The sequence below is a fragment of the Mytilus galloprovincialis genome, chromosome 3 (genome assembly GCF_965363235.1).
Source record: "Mytilus galloprovincialis chromosome 3, xbMytGall1.hap1.1, whole genome shotgun sequence".
Lineage (NCBI taxonomy): Eukaryota > Metazoa > Mollusca > Bivalvia > Mytilida > Mytilidae > Mytilus > Mytilus galloprovincialis.
The window spans coordinates 26130187-26151996 of record NC_134840.1 but is presented as its reverse complement, the minus strand read 5'-3'; the positions used below and the strand labels follow the sequence as shown (position 1 = coordinate 26151996).

General features: G+C 30.1%; 1 protein-coding gene across 1 annotated transcript; it reads right to left on the bottom strand.

Annotated features, from left to right (window-relative positions):
* Window positions 1-239: 239 nt before the first annotated feature.
* LOC143067545 (RNA polymerase II-associated factor 1 homolog) lies at window positions 240-20712 on the bottom strand. Its single transcript, XM_076240888.1, has 13 exons — window positions 20556-20712; window positions 18914-19006; window positions 16083-16204; window positions 12696-12762; window positions 10902-11003; window positions 10352-10457; window positions 8283-8351; window positions 7472-7575; window positions 5103-5219; window positions 3818-3943; window positions 2696-2798; window positions 1728-1785; window positions 240-924 (listed from the first exon to the last, which is right to left on the bottom strand). Exons 1-13 carry the CDS (start codon window positions 20618-20620, stop codon window positions 677-679), a joined length of 1380 nt encoding a protein of 459 aa, XP_076097003.1. The 5' UTR covers window positions 20621-20712; the 3' UTR covers window positions 240-676.
* Window positions 20713-21810: the final 1098 nt, after the last annotated feature.

The following is a 21810-nucleotide window of genomic DNA, read 5'->3' as shown; positions in this document are numbered from 1 at the left end:
AACGCCGCCGCCGTAGCCGCCGCCGCCGCCGCCGCCGCCGCCGCCGTAGCCGCCGCCGGATCACTATCCCTATGTCGAGCTTTCTGCAACAAAAGTTGCAGGCTCGACAAAAATGTGGTGCACACTGTTAAATAACCTGCGACGCGCGTTATTCAGTGTGCACCAAATTTTTAATGTTATTTCTTCATAGACAGAAAAAACTATTACAGTCATTCCTTAAATAACATTCAAATTGAATATACAGGTTTAAAATTTATTTTGCAATGCAATTTCACAATGACAAGATTATACAACGGTGAACTTAAAAGGCTGCAAAATAATATTTTACAAATGACAATGTGTTTCATGATTTCTGAAAATGTTTTCAAGGATCAGAAGATTCCATCAAATCTTTGATCTCAATTACCTTAAAAATCCTAACTTAACTCTGAACTTTTATACATCATATACCATTCAAAATTCATTAAAGTATTATTAGAAAAAATACTTGAACTTACAATATGAAATAATCATATTGACTGAAAAAAGACTGCTTAAATCCCAAAAATAATGTTTTCTGCTGTAATTGGTATAATAACAGAACTATTTTCTGGTAGTGCATTATTCAACTTGGTTCAAGTCACAGTTGGTTTTTTTTTCTTCATTAGAAGTATTTATCATTTTAAAGAAAACAAGTTTAATCTTCATCAGAACTAGCAGATCCAAAGATTTCTTCCTCATCTTTCTTTGCATGTTCACTCTCAGCCTCACTTTCACTTCCACTTCCCTCTTTACTTCCGCTATGTGATGGAGTCGTGCTTATGCTACGGCTTCGACTCCTGCTAGATGACCTACTACGACTGCCACTACGACTTCGACTTCTACTTCTACTCCTGCTGCGTTTACTTCCGCCTGATTTGACACTGCCTTCTGCCTCACTGCCAACTGTGAAAGGAAATAAAATCAAATGGATGCATTATTTTTTCTAAAAACAAGAAAATTTGCCACAAATATTTAAAAGATTCCACAATATTTTTTTAATTATTATGAAACAAATAAATGTTAAAATCTGGTCATTTCAAGACAAAAATATCAATTATGACCAAAGTGAAGTTATAAAAATATCATATTTGACATGTTGACTAAAAAAAAAGGTACAGGAACGCAACTGTATCTCTGAAATAGCTAACTTGAAGGAAACTATTTTTAGGATAAGGCTGCTGCTCATATCAAAATTAAATAAAACTAATCCATTATTTTTGTTCTAAATAACTAAAATAAGCACAACATTCCAAAAAAATATGTCAGAATAAAACTTAAATGATGTATTATTGACACTTGTCAGATTTGAGTGTTATCTTATAAATGAGAATTGACAGAAAGTTTAAAGACTTCAAAATTCAATGGGGTTAAAAATGTGACATCACTATCAATGTTATATAAAATGCAGTTTTTCTCTTTGGAATATATTTGTGTGTGTTAATATTTATGTAAACGTAATTGAATTAATTTTAAGCGGGCGGCTATGGTCAATGTTAGAAAAATATCAACTGTTTTACATTCGGGATGAAAACTGTTGAAGGGCTTGATATACCTTGCTCGTTCCCTGTTTCTTAGCCTCATACAACAAAGATTGATATTTTTTCACATTGACCTAATATTGTATATGGAAATATCAGTGAAAAAGTCTCTTATAAACTACAAAATATCTCTTTAAGTGCTACACTTTAATCTATATATAATCTTACATTGCTCTTCTTCTTCTTCCTCCTCTTGTGGAGGCTCTAACATCATCAGTCGGGTGTCCTAAAATTATAAGTAGTGTCAAAATACAGATTTCTTTTTATAATTATCAACATAAGGACATTATTTATCAACATGCCTTACATATGAATTTATATATAGTTTACAAAACAAGAGTCAAACTCTATTTTAACAAAAACTGATAGGGTTATTTCCTTGATTTCTCATGGACATGTATCTGCCTTTAAGGATTTTATCAGAAGACTTTAAATGAAGAAATCATCAGTTATTTTATACTATGCATTTGAACAAGCCCCATGGATAGAAATCATTGAACATTCAAACATACAGTCATTCCAGTTGATTGGAAACATTATAATGATATCATTAGAAAACAAATTATCTGTTTACTATTCAAAATTATTATAAAATAAATTGCTTCACCGAGCACAGCTGGATACAACTGCAGAGGTCCAATCCTTAACAGTTGGGGCTAAAATGAACACAATATTCACGCTTGATACAGGTCTGAACTGTAATTAAATATTTGACACATAATAAGTTCTGACACAGAATAACTGTAACACAAATTAAAGTTAAATGAATGTTCTAAATGACATACTCGTACACAAAAATAATGCCTCCCCTAACAAACATTTCAAAGCCTACCTGAAAGCCTACCAGAAATGTTGAATCCAATGCTACATGTAAATTGCTAAAGGGAATTTCCTCAAATTTCAAATCACTACAAAAGGATTTCAAATTGCTTTCTTCAGATCGTTTCCAGGCCTGCATTAAATCAACATATGTAACCATGGGAATACTAGGTTTTTTTAAAATAAATACAAAAATAATACAATTGTTGCATGTTTAAAAGAATCGAAAAATAATACAATGTCCTAACAAAATGTCATTTGTACAGTCTCAAAAAATATATTCATTTTGAAAACCTTATAAAATATTTTTTTCTTACCTGAGCTTGTATTTCTTTAGTGTTCAGATCTCTGTGTTTGACAACAAGTCTAGATTTTGGTACTTCTACTCCACCTATTTTTCTTCTTTTACTCAACCGAACTCTGAAAAAGACAGGAAAATGGGGTTGAAGACTTAAATGCAAGAGTTGTAAATTTTAATACTTATGATTTGTAATTTGAAAACCCATATGCAGTGAAAACCATTCTAAAACCAAAACCTGACAAACTTTCTCACTAAACTAAACTTAATTCAAAGTCCTGTTGCATTTCCTTTTTTTGTATTGTAATTTATGCTACGTAAACCATACTCAGTCAACACAGAATACCAATCTATCTTTAAGTCCTGACTTCTAATTTGTATTTGCATAAACCCCTGTCCCAATTTGAATTCTTCTTTTATATTCTATAAAAAATTGTTCAAGGTACCCCATACATGCCATATGAGGAGCAGCTTGGAAATGACCCTGATGAATCTGTTACACAGAATAAACTTACAAATAAGCTAAAAGTTTTCATTGTGGAAAATGTCAGTGACAATTGGCAACATAATCCCAATTGATAAGGAGTAGAAATGTTAATTACTTATTAAAGTCTGCTTGTATCAATGTAAACACTCTATTGAGGGGATCCGACTTGAATCAGGAGAGTATGTTGCAAGTGCTATTGTACTTTTAACATGCAAAAAGACATATTACATCATCACAATATGATTCATTATGTTGTTGTCTTTCATTTCTAGTGAAACCTTCTAGAGTTAAACAAATTCTACAGTCCTAACATTAAACACTTGAATAATGGGTTTACCAATACTCCTGAAATCTTCCAAACTTAGTACCCAAAGAATAATAATGAATCCACATTAAGTCATCACACTTGTGTCAACATCTGTAAGAAGTAGGTATTTTTCTTGTGCACACACACACACATTCAAAACCAGATTTTTTTCTCAACAAGAATTTGTTAAAGGAAGTGTAAGGTATGTGCCAATTACACAAGAATCTAACCATAAACACATCCAGAATGGGCATTTCAATGTTGCCATACAATCTCTGACATTAATGGACATGTAACTTTAACAACTTGTCCTAAATCTCAAGTCTATAAAACAGTTTATTCATTACCTGGTTTCCAGTTCGTTATAGTATACACCATCATCTCTGAAGACAAAGAAATAAGTCTCTTCATATCCTCGGGATAATTTGTTTTTAACGTTCCAATTGTATTCACGTGCAAGCATATACTGGTATCTGAAATAAATTAAATAAAGGTTTATAAATATTCCAATTGTATTCACGTGCTAGCATATACTGGTATCTGAAATAAATTAAATAAAGGTTTATAAATATTCCAATAGTATTCACGTGCTAGTATATACTGGTATCTGAAATAAATTAAATAAAGGTTTATAAATATTCCAATTGTATTCACGTGCTAGTATATACTGGTATCTGAAATAAATTAAATAAAGATTTATAAATATTCCAATAGTATTCACGTGCTAGTATATACTGGTATCTGAAATAAATTAAATAAAGGTTTATAGATATTCCAATTGTATTCACGTGCAAGCATATACTGGTATCTGAAATCAATTAAATATAGGTTTATTAAAGATTCGATTAAAATCAAAAGATACTTTTAACATGTCATTTTGTTAGTTATAAGATTTAAAGGAGCACTGGTTAGGAGATATATAAAAAAATCTAATATATTATTTTTTTTGCTCAATCATTAATGAAATGCAAATAGTGAAATAATAATTCAATTTTATCATGATAAACATTTATTTTTCATCTATAATATGAAATTAAATAGACCTAGAATAATTCAACAGCACGAGTTTGCTTAATCTATTTAAATTATATTTATGTTTACATCGCTTATATGGTCATCGAATGACTTTAGAGGTCAACTCAATAATTAATTAGATGGCGCCTAGACTAAAATACACACGAAACAAAGTTATGTATTTTCATGACCGTGCTCTGTTAATTGTTTATTTTAGATTTTTTATAGTTTGGATAAATGTTTTACATTTTTACAAATCAAATATGAGAATTTGATTAAATTCGGTGAACATGAATTTGACAGCTAGTGCCCCTTTAAAAAAATTAATTCAAGAGAAATCTCTGATAATAATTTTTGTAAAATAAAATGTTATAAAAACACTTTTACCATTAAAATTTTATAGATACTAAAATATTGCGAGCTCTGTTTACTGAAATGAATTTGAACAAATAAGCATTTAAATTTTGTTTTAACCCTTTACTTTTAAATATATCATTTTAAGAAAAAGCACACCCTATCTTTTAGAGAACTTAAGTACATCAGTTGGCAAGATTAAGTGCATTATAAATTTCTTGATGGAAAAAATACTTCCTATCATAAAAATAAAACTAAACTTACTCTTCATCAGGTACATAATCAACATTTTCTTCAGCATCTCTCTTCCTTTTACCCAGTGTTTCATCATTGGGAAGGAAGTAAGCTACAAACTGTTCTCCACTCTCATCTACAGCACCTCTACAAATATATAATTATCATTCAGAGAAGGTATAACCAATCATACAATTATATAATTATAATTCAGAGAAGGTTAATCCATTCATACAATTATATAATTATCTAACAACAAACAATCCTTCGTTATGCATTTTTCTGACATCCAGTCAAAATGAAAGAATTCCCAGCCAACAATAAATAAAAACATTAACAAGGAATACCAGAATATTCTGAAATCTTCTGTTTTTAAACATAAATGTATACATTTTGTTCAAGAAATCCCTGTAGTTCTGTTAGAGATGTTGGTATCACATAAAATCAATGTTGTTTTCAAAGCTTCTAAAATGTTAAAGATGGTATGTTTTCTATTTGTAAACAAATAAAATAGAAAAACTAGAGGCTGTGTTGCTCACCTTGGTCTATGTGCCTATTAAACAAAGGACACACATGGATTCATGACAAAATTGTGTTTTGGTGATGGTTATGTGTTTGTTGATCTAACTGAACATTTTGCTGCTAACAATTATCCCTATCCAAATTGAACTTGGCCAGGTAGTTTCAGAGGAAAATATTTTGTAAAAATTTACAAAATTTATGAATTCTTTAAAATAGACTATAAAGGGCAATAACTCCTTATTGGGTCAATTGACCATTTTGATCATCTTGCTTAATTTGTAGATCTTACTTTGTTGTACATTATTGCTATTTACAGTTTATCACTAGCTATAAAAATATTGAAGTTATTAACCAAAAACTGCAAAATTTTCTTAGAATTATCAATTGAGGAGGAGCAACCCAACAACAGATTGCCTGATTTGTCTGAAAATTTCAGTGCAGATAGATCTTAACTTAATGAACAGTTTTACCCTAGTGAGATTTGCTCTTTTAAATGCTTTTGTTTCAGAGATATGGACCAAAAACTGTATTTTACCGCTACATTATGTATGTACTTTTTTAGACATGTCATCGGACACATTTATGATGATTGTGGCAAAGTTTGGATAAATTTGTCTCAGTCGTTTCAGCGGAGAAGATTTTTGTAAAAGATTACAAAAATTTACAAAAATTGTTAAAAATTGACTATATTAAAAGGGCAATAACTCCTTAAGGGGTCAACTGACAATTTTGGTCATGTTGACTTATTTGAAGGTCTAACTTTGCTAAACATTAATGCTGTTTACAGTTTATCTCTATATATAATATTCAAGATAATAACCAATAAAATGCTTCGATGAGCGCAGCATGATACAACCACAGAGTTTGAACCCTGAACAGTTGGGGCAAATTTGGACATAATATGTCAAGTTTGATACTGTCTGAATTTTGATTGTGATTAAACTTTTGACATAATACAGGTTTCTTACAAAAAATAAATGTGGTCAAAGAAAACTTTGCAATTGAAGATTTCTTCTTGAAACAAAAAAAAATCATAGAGATCCTTTTGCTTAAACTTAAGTTTATTGCTGGAAACCAAATGTGTCTTTGGACGTCGATGCAGACGATGACGACTACATCTGTCATCATACCATTATACAATCCCAAAAGTTTTTTGCACTAGCAGTCATATAAAAACTGAAAAATTTCCTTAAAATAACCAATTCAAAGGAGGCAACCCAACAACGGGTTGTCTGATTCATCTGAAAATTACAGGGCAGATAGATCTTATCTTATCATGTCAGATTTGCTCTAAATGCCTGGGTTTTAGAGATATAAGCCAAAAACTGCATTTCACCTCTATGTTCTATTTTAAGCCATGTTGGACATCTTGTTGGCTGGAGGGGTCATCGGACACATTTTTAAACTACATACCTTAGTGATGATTGTGGCCAAGTTTGCATAAATTTGGCCTAATAGTGTCAGAGAAGATTTTTGTAAAATTTAAGGGACGACAGACAATAACAAACACCAAGTGATGAGAAAAGCTCATTTGGCCCTTTGGGCCAGGTGAGCTAAAAAGACATGTGATCCAAACTTTAATTTTGAAAAATAAAACAATAGTGGCCCTAAGAAGCTGTGATTATAAAGTTGAAAACACTCAATAGTTATTTCCCTTAAGATTGCATCCTCAAGGAAATATCTTATTAGGGTTGAATATTTTAGATATTTACCTTTTCTCTTGCAACATCAGTAATTGTGTTTGGCACGAAAAAACCTTTTCTGTAATATTTGTTTACATTTATGAAAACCCTCCATTACATGTTAGCAAAATGCAATTCATTTATATTTCACCTGACTATATAAACACAGCATAATTCAATGATAATGTTAAGTACCTGATCATAGCCTGGCTCATTTCCTCCATGGCATTAGGTGCTAATCTTCCTTTAGGAGCAGGATCAGAATCAAATATTACTTGAGCAAATGGGTGTTTCCATAACTGAAATAACAATACGAAATTGCTGATACCTAAATTAACAAAAAAGAGTAATGCATAATTTTTGTGATTCATAATGAATTTATTTTTTCCATCCATCATTGAAATGTCTATTTATAGTAATATTTGTTATTGATATGGTTTGCTGTTTTATTTGGATAATAAAGTAGAACTAGATTAACAAGTCATGCTTTTGCAAATACCATTTATCTTCTCATTGTTCAGACATAGACACTGGAAGATATCATAATATTGATAGAAAATAGATATGCATTTATGTGACATGTGTGATCAACAAAACTTAACGAATGGCATAATTTTATCCTCAAATGTTAACAAATATACCACAACAAAAAAGAAATATATTAAATTGTATTACTGGAGAATCCCTTTTTCAGCTATTGTATAATATGGAATTAATTTGAAATAATAAATTCTCTAATGGTGTGATTTTAGATTGTTTGTTCATGTTTAACCTTCATAAATGATTTGATAGTGTGTTGTGCATATTTGTTTGATGAATATACTATAAGCTGTATTGCTTACAAAAAAAAGTTTGCTATCATTTTCAAATTGAGGTCTTGGAAACAGAAAATGTATTTCTGTATAATTTAACATCTCAAAACAATTATATGGGAAAAATAATCATTTGTTTTGTTCAGTTTTGCATAACATAATTTAAACATGGCAGTAGTGAGATAATAACATACATCAAAATCAGGAAATATAGGTAAAATATCCAATGGTTTAACTCCTGGTTTACTGTAATGTTTGGTGATCTAAAAATAAATGTATAATAAGTTAAAATACTTGTGATGTTTCCTGATCTACAAATTAAGGTACATTAAATTACAAGTATTTGTGTTCTATTAAATCCTCCCTCTTACAGCCTATTCTGTTAACTCATTTTTAGTAAAAATTCAAACTTATAGAGAATTTTTACATTCCCTTAAAAAGAGCATGCAAACAAAAGTGCAGTGAAAATTAAATATTATAATAAAGACTAACATCTCTTCAAAGTCTTAAAAGTAAATTAGGGTGAAAAGCAAGAAGAAAATGCAAGGCTACATAAGTAAATTGATAATGGGACATGTACATATATTAGTTTTCATCCTGCAATTTTAAAATGTCTATGACAAAGCACTAGAGGCTCTAAAGAGCCTGTGTCGCTCACCTTGGTCTATGTGCATAATATGAGGCAGGCATTACCTGTGAAAGGGGACGAAGTCTGTATTATTTTTTTTAAATTCAAACATATCTTAATTTTAAAACGGAAATACCGTTACGTTTCCAATTTTGGTTATGTTGTTAGGGATTTTAGTTGTGACGTTATTTTAGTTATGACGTCATATGCAATGTAAACAAAGAAACGCTATCATTAGGTAACGTTTTTTCATATCAAGGAATTATTAAAAATGAAATTTATATTGCGTTCCTTCCTATTTTATACTAGACTGATAAATATATATTTTACTCAAAGTTTCATGCAAACGAGACCGGAAAAAGGAAGTACATTGTAGATTTCTGCGCAGATGCGGGAATTCAAAACATGACATAAAAAAGTTTGAACGATTTTGAGTTCATTAGTACAATGAAAATTTCGGGAAAATTTTCCCGATTTTTTTTTTATTATTGAATTTTCTACTGTTATTGGGGACTTCGTCCCCATATTAAACAAATTACACGGATGGATTCATGACAAAGTTGTGTTTTGGTGATAGTGATGTGTTTGTACATCTTACTTTACTGAACATTCTTTCTACTTACAACAATTTTCTCTATCTATAATAAACTTGGCCCTTTTGTTACAGAGAAAAATATTTTGTAAACATTTACAAAAATTAACAAATTTAAAATGAAAATTGTTAAAAAATGACTATAAAGGGCAATAACTCCTTAAGGGGTCAACTGACCATTTTGGTCATGTTGTCTTATTTGTAGATCTTACTTTGTTAAACATTACTGCTGTTTACAGTTTATCTCTATCTATAATAGTATTCAAGATAATAACCAAAAATGGCAAAATTTCTTTAAAAATTACCAATTGGAGAGCAGCAACCCAACAACCAGTTGTCCAATTCATCTAAAAATTTCAGGGCAGATAGATATTGACTTTATAAACAATTTAACTGCTTTTCAGATTTGCTCTTAATGCTTTGGTTTCAGAGTTATAAGCCAAAATCTATATTTTACCCCTATGTTCTATTTTGGTTGGTTGGCCAGGTCACTGGACACAATTTTTAAACTAGATACCCCAATGATGATTGTGGCCAATTTTGGTTAAATTTGGCTCAGTAGTTTCAGACGAGAAGATTTTTGTAAAAGTTAACAACGACGAACGACGGACACCAAGTGATGAGAAAAGCAGTGAGCTAAAAAGATATAAAAATTACTTCTTTGGTTCATGTTTTTTTAACCAAATAGCAAGAGAGACATAGAAAAAATTACATGTGGTCTAATAAATATTATACAAAAAAATATTTTAGTGTTGAAAAGTCAATATCTATAGATACTGATAGAATTTTCTATACAAGAATGAAGAAATAAAACAGCGAAATAATGCATCAAGAGATGTCTTATGATTAGTTGTGTTTGGCTGTTACCTCATTGGTGTTTATCCCACACCACCTTCTATTAATAGCTATGTCAGCAGACTTGTTCAAGTATCATTAAATATATGGTTCATTATAACAAGTATTTTTAAAGTGTATCTGTAACAAGAAATTTTTCTTAACCAATGAAACTGTTAAATGAAATTGGAGCATTTCAAAATACATACTGGTTCTTTAGCACCCTCAAATGTTTTCTCAATAGCAGCAACTTGACTCTCTCTGTCTTTGTAAACATCTTCATCCTTCATAATCTGTTTTATTTTGAATCCAACTCTGCAATATTATAATATAGAATTGATTAAAATCTGCTACCCATTGAGCATAATTAAGCTTATTTCCACTATCAGGTACAATTTGTGTCTTAAGGTTGCTGTCTGATTGAGGTACACACAACATATTCTTTATTAATATCCAGTTGTCATGTTACAATGTATGTCATTACTCAACTGGTGACAATTTTTGCCTAAATTGTCCTTAACAGGCTTGAATCTCTTAGTTATTCTAAAACTGTTCTATCATTTAAGTGTTTGCTGAGATGACAATCTACAGCACCAAGTGGATTTTTTATTTTTTAATTTATGGTAACTCATGCAGGTAGATTTCAGCTGATTAGGCAAATATTTGTATATTTTCAACCCAAGTGTTTAACAAAAGATTTTACAGCATAACAAACACCTTATTTGTTACACTTTTTATATATTAACAATATATATTTACCTTCTTTCTGAATCTCCAGTTTTCTGAGTGAATCTGTTATATTCTGTAGAGATGTATTCTGTTTTTCTCAACCAGGATACATTCATGTTATGATGCCTTGATCTGTAGATTATTTAATAAAAGTAACATACATTGTAATAAAATCATTACAATTTAAGAAAATTGTTCCTTTTTTCCTATTTTATATTTATTTCTTCAGCCTTGTTATATTTTAAATGTAAACCTTTAGAACTTTTTGACTCAAGTTATTACTAAAAAATATCTTATGATGAAACATTTCACTGTTTTTAAAAATCATACATAATTTAGACTTATGCTGTAAAATGTTATCATCCATGGTGTAAACTGAACCTTTAATAGACAGACGGCCATACAGAAGTTAGACTTATGCTTTAAAATGTTATCATCCATGGTGTAAACTGAACCTTTGATAGACAGACAGCCATACAGAAGTTAGACTTATGCTTTAAAATGTTATCATCCATTGTGTAAACAGAACCTTTGATAGACAGACAGCCATACAGAAGTTAGACTTATGCTTTAAAATGTTATCATCCATGGTGTAAACTGAACCTTTGATAGACAGAGGGTTATACAAAAGTTAGACTTATGCTTTAAAATGTTATCATCCATGGTGTAAACTGAACCTTTAATAGACAGACGGCCATACAGAAGTTAGACTTATGCTTTAAAATGTTATCATCAATGGTGTAAACTGAACCTTTGATAGACAGACGGCCATACAGAAGTTAGACTTATGCTTTAAAATGTTATCTTCCATGGTGTAAACTGAACCTTTGATAGACAGACAGCCATACAGAAGTTAGACTTATGCTTTAAAATGTTATCATCCATGGTGTAAACTGAACCTTTGATAGACAGAGGGTTATACAAAAGTTAGACATATGCTTTAAAATGTTAGCATCCATGGTGTAAACTGAACCTTTGATAGACAGACAGGCATACAGAGGTTAAGACTTATGCTTTAAAATGTTATCATCCATGGTGTAAACTGAACCTTTGATAGACAGACAGCCATACAGAGGTTAAGACTTATGCTTTAAAATGTTAGCATCCATGGTGTAAACTGAACCTTTGATAGACAGACAGCCATACAGAGGTTAAGACTTATGCTTTAAAATGTTAGCATCCATGGTGTAAACAGAACCTTTGATAGACAGACAGCCATACAGAAGTTAGACTTATGCTTTAAAATGTTATCATCCATGGTGTAAACTGAACCTTTGATAGACAGACAGCCATACAGAAGTTAGACTTATGCTTTAAAATGTTATCATCCATGGTGTAAACTGAATCTTTGATAGACAGACGGCCATACAAAAGTTAGACTTATGCTTTAAAATGTTATCATCCATGGTGTAAACTGAACCTTTGATAGACAGACAGCCATACAGAAGTTAGACTTATGCTTTAAAATGTTATCATCAATGGTGTAAACTGAACCTTTGATAGACAGACGGCCGTACAGAAGTTAGACTTATGCTTTAAAATCATCCATGGTGTAAACTGAACCTTTGATAGACAGACAGCCATACAGAAGTTAGACTTATGCTTTAAAATGTTATCATCAATGGTGTTAACTGAACCTTTGATAGACAGACAGCCATACAGAAGTTAGACTTATGCTTTAAAATGTTAGCATCCATGGTGTAAACTGTACCTTTGATAGACAGACAGCCATACAGAAGTTAGACTTATGCTTTAAAATGTTATCATCCATGGTGTAAACAGAACCTTTGACTTTGACAGACAGACAAACATTTTAATACATACCGTTTAGAATCTGAATGTGAACTGTGATCTTCCTCCAGCAGACGTTCATCTTCTGGATCTGGATAGGCTAAAGGAAACATTCAAATATTTCAAATAGTGTCATCATGCAATTTTAATCCATCATTTTGATTTTCATATTGTTTTTGACTGTTTACAATACATTCTACTCTTTATTTTATTCTTTATTGTTTGATGTTAAATCAGAGACTTCATTCATTCATTCATTCTTTGATTGATTTTTATATTTTGTTTGCTGTTTGACAGTTAACACAATTCTTTTGGTTTTTTTTTGCTTGCATTTTATATTGTTTGCTAACAGATACAAATGTATACTATTTCTATTAAATTTTGTCTTGTCATTTTTCACAGAATAATAAAGAGAAGAAAAATGTCTTGTTTCTGAATTGGAAATTTACAAAAAATAAGTTAGATTGATCATTAGGACTATGTATGCTGTTATTTTTTATTCTAAATGATGCTGCAAAGTTTTGAAATAAAAGCAGATGTTAGGTAACCATATACATCAATTAGAATGAAAACAGGACAAAAGCCACCTGCAACATTAGACATATATCAATGTGTCTACTACAATGTACATGTAGATAGTGAATATACTTTTTTTTACCTGTGGTACATTTTTTTACATCTTAAATTTAATAAATCTCAAAACAGTTATTAGCCTGTCCCAAGTCAGAAGCCTGTTATTTAGTGGTTGTCAGTTGTTGCTGTGTTACATATTTGTTTTTCATTCATTTTTATGTGTACATATTAGGCTGTTAGTTTTCTCATTTGAATTGTTTTACATATTTCATTTCCTGGGATTTTATAGCAAACTAAATGTATATTGCTATATGTTTTATTTTATAAGATATCTTATATACTTTTGAAGATATCTTATATCTTTTCAAAGATATCTTTTAAACAAATACTTTATAAGATATCTTGTATAGTTTATAAGATATCTTCAAAAGTAAATAAGATATCTTATATGTTTAATAAGATATCTTATTTAGTTAATAAGATATCTTATTTAGTTTATAAGATATCGTATTTACTATATAAGATATCTTATTTAAAATAACATAAGTAAATAAAGTCAACAATGAAGGCACCCTCTGGAACTACGTGGCAGTAAATAGATCATGTGACAGCAGTTTCAAATTGGCAGTTATTAATAAATGTTCATGATGTTTATATATCAAGAAAGCCTAATGACAAACTGCAACCTGCATTTATTCTTGGCCTTGAGATTAATCAGAATGAAAATGATTTTTTGGCGTCCTAAAAGCATCTTGTATAGTTTGATGTGTTTGAGCTTTTAATTTTGCCATTTGATTAGGGACTTTCCATTTTGAATTTTCCTTGGAGTTCCTTTTTTTTTGGGGGGGGGGGGGGGGGGGATATAAGGGGTTTTTTCAAACTATTTGAAATATGACATATTGATAATTTTATTTTACTTTATATAAAATCTGTTGACTTTGATGCAAGTGATAATCAAGGAAAGATCGTGATGAAAAAAAAGGAATTGCTTTAAAGAATGTGAAACTTCCCGTAATTTTTCTATCATATCCATTTGTGAACTAAGTCTCATTCTTATCACTATTTCTGACTGCCGAATTCTGAAAGGGAGAGCATTTTGAGTTTATCCTCCCCACCCTAACCTCCCCCAACCCACCCTAAAAAACGGAATTTCATAAAATATTTCAATTCTTTATAATAGTTTCGTAAATTCTTATTTCTAGATAAATGGAAAACAGATTGAAATGAGATTGGTAAAACATTTTGAGTGAGACTTATTTTATTTTAAATAAAATATCTTTTAAAGTAATTAAGATATTTTACATATTAAATAAGATATCTTATATACTAAATAAAAAATCTTATTTATTAAATAAGATATCTCTATTATTAAATAAAATATCTCTATTATTAAATAAGATATCTTATATATATTTCAAATATTGAATAAGAATCTATAAAACAATGAACAATTACAATTTAACAAATTTCATTCTTATTGATAGGAAGCAAGGAATTGCCTTTTTTTCTTTTGTTAATCGTGAAATAATCATTTAAAACTTCTGTGGAAATGCACATATCCCCCCCCCCTTTCCCATTTAAGTAATTTGTATATCAACAACATAGATAGAGGAAGATGTGGTATGAGTGACAATGAGACAAATCTCCATTCAAGTAAAAATTTATAAAAGTAAACCATTATAGGCCAAGGTACGGCCTTCAAGCCGGAGCTTTGGCTCACACCGAACAGCAAGTTATAAAGGGCTCCACGAATTTCTTGGTATATTTATAGTGTAAAACAATTCAAACGGGGAAACCAACAGCCTCATCTGCATAACATGCACTTCCATTTAATATAGCCGAGAATAAATGTTTGTCAATAGAATTTAAGGCTTGATAACAAAAATGGAGAAAACAAGTATTTATATAAAGCTTCAGTGCACAGTAATTATTTTGAAATTAATATGCTGATGATCAGGGTTCGAATCTCCACAGATATCACAGTTGAAATCAAATTAAATATTGTCGTTAACCAATTACAAATTTTTTGTGCATGCGAATTAAAATAAAAGATTATTGTCTCTTTTTATTGTGAAATTATATAATTATTATGTACATAACAGTGGCGAACAGAAGTCAATTTTATTTAAATATTACTACTAGTAGGTGGTGAAAATGTTTTATTCCACTCCATTGGAGGTGTGCCTACGCTGGCAGAATCTAATACAGATACAAATTAGCAATCTCGATCTGAATTGCTTTCGATCTTATGATTGGTCAATCGTTTTTCAAACATACAGGGATACTTTATTTCAATACGTAAAAAGAAAAGAAGATATCTTATTTAGTTAATAAGATATCTTAATAAGTTTATAAGATATCTTTATTAGAAACTATATAAAAGATATGTTATATAGTTTATAAGATATCTTATAAACTTAATAAGATATCTTTTAAACTATATAAGATATCTTATTAACTAAATAAGATATCTTTATAATAAGTTTAATAAGATATCTTATTTAATTATCAAGATATCTCTATTAATTTATAAGATATCTCTATTAAATTATAAGATATCTTATTAAATTATAAGATATCTTATTGAATTATAAAGATATCTGATTTAACTTTTGAAGATATCTTGAAAGTGAATAAATATAAAAACGGCTTGCCATACATATGGGCTTTGCGGATGGTTGAAGGCGGTTTTCTATAGTTGTTTCTTTGTCATTTGGTCTCTTGTGAAATGCACGCCTTCTTGTTTATATTTAATTAAACCTGGTGCACACATGTTTGCATCATATCAAAACAAACTGTATCTTTTTTTCAATAATATCAAAATATCAATAAATAGTGATTACTGACCATTAGGGTCTATTTGGTAAGTATCAGGATTGATCAGATCTATCGTCACACCAAGGTCATGTTCTGTAAGTAGTTCATATTTGTATGCTCTCTCAAGTGATGTTGCCTTATATTCTATAAATCTGAAAATCATAAATTTTAAAATACTGAAACTGTGGTATGTAATGTTACTTTTTATTTTATGTACATGTATATCACAAAAAAAAAATCTTACTTCTAAAACTGATTGTAAGTTATATACTTATCTTGGCGTAACTTTTAGTGCATCTGGCAGCTTTTCAGAAGCCAAAAACATATTATAGAAAAAGGCTTAAAAGCTTTCTTTAAATATACAAAGTATTTTACAAATTATAAACCTAATATCTCCACTCTAATGCACATTTTTGATCACACAGTGAAACCTGTATTATTATATGGTTCAGAAATATGCGGTTGTTTTAATTCCAAAAAGTTAAACAATGACACAGACTCACAGAACTAAATTATTTCTATAAATTGTGTAAAGATCTAAAAATGAAAAAGTGCATCTAAAATTCTGCAGATTTACATTAGGAGTGAATAAGCACGCAACAAATTTAGCCATATTTGGCGAATTAGGTCGTTATCCTCTAATGATAGATATTTTAACAAACATGATTAAATATTGGAAAAGAATTCATGTTAAAAATAATATTTTATTAACAAATGCATACTCTCTCTCAAATACATTATCGAAAGCTGTGAAGACTTGTTGGGTTAGTAGTATTGATGCTATCTTAAAATTACTTGATTTAAAAGAGTATCAAAAGCTCTCATCTAAAATAAACATTAAAAATATGGTGAAAAAGAAATTATATTTAAAGTATTGCAACATATGGAAAAAAGAATTATTTAATGATAAAAGACAAAATAAGACCGCTGGAAATAAACTTAGAACTTATCAATTATTTAAACCAAATTTTAATTTTGAGCCATACTTATTGAAATTACCATATATTCAAAGATATGTTTTAACAAGATTTAGAATTGGAGCTCACAAACTTGAAATAGAAAAAGGTCGTTACTTTAATATCAAACTAGAAAATAAAATATGCAAACTCTGTTATGAGGAAATAGAAGTCAAGATGAGATACATTTTCTTTTAACATGTAAAACTTTGGATAATGTTAGAAATCCCTTTCTAAGCAAAATAGTAAAAATAAAAATATTTTAAAACTTGATAACAAATCTCTTTTTATTTGGTTAATGGGAAATGAAGATAAAAACATTTTGATAATAATCTGCCAATTATTAGAGGTTTTAAATATAAACAGAAATACAATATTAAATTAGAAAATATATAGAATGATATGAATGATCATATATGCATTAACATTAGTTATTTCTTTTACATTTAATAAATTATTAATATACTATGAGGTGTGCTGTCCAACTGAGACTACTCTGTGTTATATTAGTCTCAGTGTCCAATAAAGGGACCAGAGTAACAGACAATGGGTCATATTATATTATATGTTTTTATTATTACAAATTGCTTACTTCATTTGCTTTAATATATTATATTAATCAATTAAATCAAAATCAATCATATGATGTACTTTGTTTAACCTATTTCAAATTTACTTTACATTATGTCTGAAAATTATATTGTATATATTCTGCTCATTTTGGACGCCATGATTGGCAAATAAAATATTTGTTTGTTTATATGGAAATATTCAAGACAAGTATTTTTCAAAAAGTTTATTATCATCAAGTGAGTTGCACATGCACAGGAATTATAAACTTAATATGTAGGTTTAATGTCTTATCTACTTTGATGTATATATGTCCTTATCATGATCAGCCTGTAGAATTTAACATAAATACATGTACACTTTATGTATGCTCATTGTTACAATTTGAGTTTAGTATACAGGTTTGTCAACCACTTCCATCTCCCACATCTCCCATGTACCATGTGTACAGGTGTACAGTCCTTTTATAAAACTAACAAGTCAAGAACCTAAGACTTGGATGTATTTTAGCCCCTGTATGCCAATGATGCCTTTTTACTTTTAACAAATTAGAGCTACCTTATTTGGATTCATTAATATCTTGTTAAAAAATCCTATAATATTATAAATAAGAAGTTTTGTTTTTATAAAAGTAAAAAAATCTTTTACCAGTGTTATTTCCAGAAAAATTTATAATTATAAAATCGACACATTACAGAAAATGAATGACTTGTAACCTATAGGAAGGTCTGAAGGTGCATTCTAAAGTATGCTTTGTTAACTGATTTATCGGTTAAAAAATATTCCTGCATGTCATATGAGTTCGGTAAAACAATGCTACTTTTGATTCCATGGTGTTAACCTAAAAATACTAGGGAGAACTCTGTAAAACAGTGCTACTTTTAATTCCATGGCATTAACCTAAAAATACTAAGGAGAACATATTATGAACGAACCTGTTTTTAAATATATAATCAGAAAAACTAAATCTTCACCTCCAATTAATTAGATTATGAACTTTTAATTATACATGTATAAATCCGCCGCAATTTTGCGCCTGTCCCAAGTCAGGAGCCTCTGGCCTTTGTTAGTCTGGTTACAGTGGTATGATTTTTAATTTTCTTAGTTTCTTGTGTATAGTGTTAGTATGTTTAGTATGACGTCCATTTTCACTAAACTAGTATGCATATTTGTTTAGGGGCCAGCTGAAGGACACCTCCGGTTGTGGGAGTTTCTCTCTACATTGAAGACCCATTGATGGCCTTCGGCTGTTGTCTGCTCTATGGTTGGGTTGTTGTCCCTTTGACACATTCCCCATTTCCATTCTCAATTTTATAAATCTTTGAATGTACTTACCTATTTGACTCAAAAGGATATGTGATGAATTTAGGATCAAATGGTATGTCTGGCAATGTATTGTTATATTTAACTCTTGCAACTAGATCAGACCTGAAAGTAAAAGTCAACAAATTCAATTCCTATTTCAAGTATAAATCCAACAAGAAGCATTCTTCCAATAGACAACTTTTGGATGCATTTCCGTCAAAAACTCTGGTATTTGTAAACATCATTCGTGCGTTAAGGGGCATCATCACTTCCATTTCAATGCTGAGCAATCAGTTGGAAAACTATGATGCTATATTGCACAAATTATTGGGCAAATTGAATTCTCATAATTGACAATCAGCACTGCTGTCATTCGGGATTTGTAATTAAGAACCTACAAAACAAACATTATTTCTAGTTTATCCTGCACAATGTTGATCTCTAAGATGAACTCAGGGATACAGGCATTCCCATCTATCTGGTAAATGATGTCATAAAGGTACGCATACATTTGTAATTGACAAGTTTTTTTTCCGGTGATTGACAAACTCGAAAGCAGTCTATTGTGTTTGTGTGGTATTGTGGTTGATTTTCATATGGTTAAGACATAATCTTTCGATCAGTTTATTTGAGGTTTGGAGGTACAACTTTTGAATCCACAAACCTGAAGCTCAATTTTATGAAAATTTTAGTTGAATTTTGTTGGCTTGTTGTCTTGTGGTTAACTGGTTAAAGGGGCTCCTGGGTATAAATCATTTTTTTTTCTAATATAGGATTTCGCTATATTTTTTTATAAATGAACTTTATCATATACTTAAAAGAAAAATGAAATAAAAAAATGGGGTCACCGTTCATTTAAGCTCACAATCTGCCTCCGGAAGAAGCATACATTTTTGTTAATGTTCTTTTTTTCTGTTGAACTAATAGGAGAAATAGAGGTAATATCGAAATAAAAAAGTAACCTAATTACAGACATCGCTTAAATTTTACAATTATTTAGTTTATGTACAGCTTATATGAAAACAATAATAAAAAATATAGGTCACCAATGAGTTAAAAAAGATATTTCATATTTAATGCCAAAAAATGGCATTTTTGCACCAAAAGGAAGATAATTTGGAGCTTTTTCAATGATATAAACATTCTAAAAGTCATCTGGGGCCAAACCGAATCGATTTTTTGGGTTAAATTTTTTACCATATCATAAAGTAATAATAGTGTAATAAATAAAATTTGTAATGAAAAAATAAAGGTTCAATTTTTTGCTGAAATTTTTGTACCCACGAGCCACCTCAAGTAGTCCAGATAATCATGCCGTCTGCTGTGGGTATTTTTCGATTTTGACTTTTTTTTATCCTGCAGGAAGGCATCCCAGAAAAAAATAAAATAGTCTTGCCAGACATCATAATTATTTGGACTAGTGGTTAAGTGTAAAGCCTGCGACGTTAAGATCTTCCCCATCTCCATTCTAATATATTCTACTTAACTCATCAACTAAATGGTGCGCTTTATTGATGTTGAAATCGCCTGATTTCAAATAATCCATCTCAGACAACTGATAAATAAATTTATCAACAACAACAGTCAACAACAAAAAACAAGAATAAAAATATTGAAACAAATAGGTGACGTCCTATCTCAAATTAATCATACTATAAATAAATCTCATTACCTCTTTTCTCCTCCCCGTTTTCTATCTCGATCTTCCCTACTTCCTGACTGGATAGTGGGAGGCATTTTCTGTTTAGTGCTTTTTTATCCCTCGCATGTCTTTGGATCTGAAAAGGAAGTTGACATAGAATAATTTGAGTTTCAGCGTACAATTATATAAAGTATATTCATCTAGATAACTCAATTTAAACAATTGAACTAAAAATATTTTAACTTGATCAAATTTCCATATTCTTTTGAAATAATCTTCTTTATCACAATTATAAAGTATTTTTACTATTTTTTTATGCTGTATATCATACATAATCTTATAACCAAAAAGTTCAAAAATACGTTTAAACCACGAAGTACGATAATAAATAATCGCAAGAACACTAATAAATAAGTCCTTACAGAAGGGAATTAGCTACATGATAAAGAAAAAAGTAAAATGTTCTTTGTTTTTGTTTAATCATAAATGAAATGAAAAAGTGATAAAAAAAAACGCTTTTAGCGTTCAGTTTTGTTCTGTTTTGTCAAAATAAGCAAAGGAATTATTCACTTGCAAGTGAATAATTCGACCTCATTTAATCCATATCCATATTCATGTGAGATTCAAATGAACCCCTTTTGTAGTGATGGGTTATGCATGAACTAGACGTGTTCAGCTATTAAAAGCATGTCAACATTGAAAGTTTAGTTTAAACATATTTATTTATAGTGGATTGGGAAACAAGTTTTTGCAACTTATATTAATCCCTTTCCACTTTGCGGGTGGGCGTGCTGCCATGGAGCGGCATTAGCCCACTCTTTTTCGAAATCTACAAGGGTGTCTTTAACGTGCAAGAGATGGCTCTCTCTTAACACGGGTCAGCCTTTTATTGTCCCCTTCCGACGGACTATCATCGTTTCCTCAAGACCATACTCGCAGATGGTGTCAAGGGAGAGCCGAAAACTGAGTTCATGAAATTTTCATCCCAAACGGGAATCGAACCAGGAACTTTTGTGTTAGTAGTGCATTAACCACTACACCACGGCTCTCTCAAACATTGCCGGGAAGTGAAACAAGGTTGACCGATTTGATCATAGTCTACAAGAACTCTTTCTTATACAGTAAAAATCTATTATCATATTTTCTATAATATAAAAATAAAAAATCCAATTGCACGAGTTTTCTATCAATATATATCTTTCATAATGTTTATATATCGGATTATATGATCGTCGGCAGTCTTCGGAGGTCACCTTGATTGGTATCTCGACTTTATTACACATAC